This window comes from Malurus melanocephalus, unplaced genomic scaffold, assembly GCF_030028575.1.
Source record: "Malurus melanocephalus ecotype Western Australia unplaced genomic scaffold, MMel_1.1 scaffold_1088, whole genome shotgun sequence".
Classification (NCBI taxonomy): Eukaryota; Metazoa; Chordata; class Aves; order Passeriformes; family Maluridae; genus Malurus; species Malurus melanocephalus.
The window spans coordinates 58,866-61,486 of record NW_026624320.1 but is presented as its reverse complement, the minus strand read 5'-3'; the positions used below and the strand labels follow the sequence as shown (position 1 = coordinate 61,486).

At 44.0% G+C, this 2,621-nt stretch overlaps 1 protein-coding gene across 1 annotated transcript in view; it reads right to left on the bottom strand.

Moving 5' to 3' along the window:
- LOC130586160 (otoferlin-like) overlaps positions 1-2,621 on the bottom strand; it is a gene marked incomplete at both ends in the record, with an annotated part of 101,375 nt that overhangs the window by 40,956 nt on the left and 57,798 nt on the right. Inside the window, 2 exon segments of the mRNA XM_057386880.1 lie at positions 259-442; positions 1,863-1,971. Of these exon segments, the coding sequence (XP_057242863.1) occupies positions 259-442; positions 1,863-1,971 (293 nt within the window).

The window sequence follows — 2,621 nt, the reverse complement described above, 5'->3', positions numbered from 1 at the left end:
CTGTGCCCAGGTGGACACACTGACCCAATGCCCAAGTGGACACACTGACCCTGTGCCCAGGTGGACACACTGACCTGTCTGTGCCCAGGTGGACACACTGACCTGTCTGTGACCAGGTGGACACACTGACCCCATGGCCAGGTGGACACATTGACCTGTCCATGCCCAGCTGGACACATTGACCCGTTGCCCAGCTGGACACACTGACCCCGTGCCCAGCTGGACACACTGACCCCGTGCCCAGCTGGACACACTGACCTGTCCGTGACCAGGGGTTTCATGGGCTGGGATGACGAAACGGACACCAGCTCTCCATCCTCGCCCCCTTCATCATCGCTGGAGTTCTGCAGCAGCTCCGACTCCTCATCGTCGCCGTCCCCTCCCTCCTTCTTCCTCCGCCGGGCGGGTTTGCTGGAGCCTTCCCCCTGGTTGCCGTAGTTACCTCAAGGTAAAATAAAAAAAATATTTAATTGATTCACGGGGTTGGAATTCCCTGGAATTCCCATCCCAATTCTGGGATGAATCCGGGCTGGGAGAAGTTTTCTCGGTGGGAATCACGGAGAATGTTGTGGTCCAGGAGCTGGGAATGCGGGTGGGGTGTCTGTGTCCCGCTCCTGTCCCCTCTCCATCCCCTGGGAATAAATTCCCTCCTGGAGGTGGCCAATCCCAGAGCTGGGATGGGAGACGGATCAGCTCCACTGGCCAGGACACAAAATTCAGGAATGGGGGGATCCTAAATCMCTTGTGCCCATGCAGGAGCCGTTCCCTGCTCCCCAAAGCTGCTGGGGCAGGGATTGGGAATTGAAAATCAGGAATAAACCCTGCCCGTGCTCTCCAAACCTACTCTGACTGAGATTGGAATGGAAATTCGGGAATAAACCCTGAATAATCCCTGTCCCTGCTCCCCAAACCTGCTGGGACAGAGGTTGGAATGGAAAATCAGGAATAAACCCTGTCCCTGCTGCCCAAACCTGCTCCAGCAGAGATTGGAATGGAAAACTGGGAATAAACTCTGCCCCTGCTGCCCAAACCCGCTCTGGCAGGGGCTGGGGATTTAAAATCAGGAATAAACCCTGCCCATGCTCCCCAAACCTGCTCTGACTGAGATTGGAATGGAAAATCAGGAATAAACCCTCAAACCCTGCCCCTGCTCCCCAAACTCGCTCTGGCAGGGATTGGAATGGAAAATTGGGAATAAACCCTCAATAAACCCTGCCCCTGCTCCCCAAACCCACTCTGCCAGGGGCTGGAATAGGAAATCAGGAATAAACCCTGAATAAACCCAGTCCCTGCTCCCCAAAACCCCTTCAGCAGGGGCTGGAATGGAAAATCAGGAATAAACCCTGTCCCTGCTCCCCAGACCTGCTGGGACAAGGGTTGGAATGGAAAATCAGGAATAAACCGTGTCCCTGCTGCCCAAACCTGCTCCAGCAGAGATTGGAATGGAAAACTGGGAATAAACTCTGCCCCTGCTGCCCAAACCCGCTCTGGCAGGGACTGGAATGGAGAATTTAGAATAAATCCTGAATAAACCCTGCCCTGCTCCCCAAATCTGCTGGGATAGGGATTGGAATGGAAAATTGGGAATAAACCCTGCCCCTGCTCCCCAAAGCTGCTGGGACAGGGGTTAGGAATTTAAAATAAGGAATAAACTCTGAATAAACCCAGTCCCTGCTCCCTAAAACCCCTTCAGACAGGATTGGAATGGAATATCGGGAATAAACCCTGAGTAAACCCTGTCCCTGCTCCCCAAACCCACTCCGGTTGGAACTGGAGTGGAAAATCAGGAATAAATCCCACTCGCAGCTTCAGAGCCTGATTTTCTCACCCACCACGCACCCCCCCCAAAAAAACCAACCAACCTATGGTGACCTCGAAGTGGATGGGTTTGTCCCCGATCTTCCTGTCGATCATGGTGGCCTCCAGGAAGGCTCCGAAAAGGAAAAATTCTTCCATCTTCCCGCTGCAGGTCTGCGGGAAAATGCGGGAACGTCACCTCCAAAGGGACCACGAGGGTTTTGTCTCCCATCTCCCCAGAGTGTTTAATTAAAAATTTAATTTTTTATTAAAAATTTAATTTTAATGTCTTTAATTAAAGATGTTTATTAATATGAATTAAAGATAATATATATTAATATTAGTGATATTTATTAATATTAATTAAAGCTAACATTCTAAATAGTAACAATATCTATAAATATTATTGTAATAATATTAATGGTTTTTATTAAGATTAATTAAAGCTAATATTTATTAATATTAATTATATATTAATATTTACTGTAATACTATTAATAATATTTATTAATATTATTTATAGTTAATATTTATTATCATGAATGCTATTTATTAATATTTATTAAAGATAATATAGATTAATATTAATAATATTTATGAATATTTATTGTAATAATATTAATGTTATTTATTGATATTAATTAAAGATAATATTCATTACCATTAGTGACATTTATTAATATTAATTAAATCTAATATTTCTTAATATTAATAATATTTATGAATATTTATTGTAATAATATTAATGTTATTTATTGATATTAATTAAAGATAATATTTATTAATTATTTAATAATATTTAAATTTATTTTAATATTTAATTT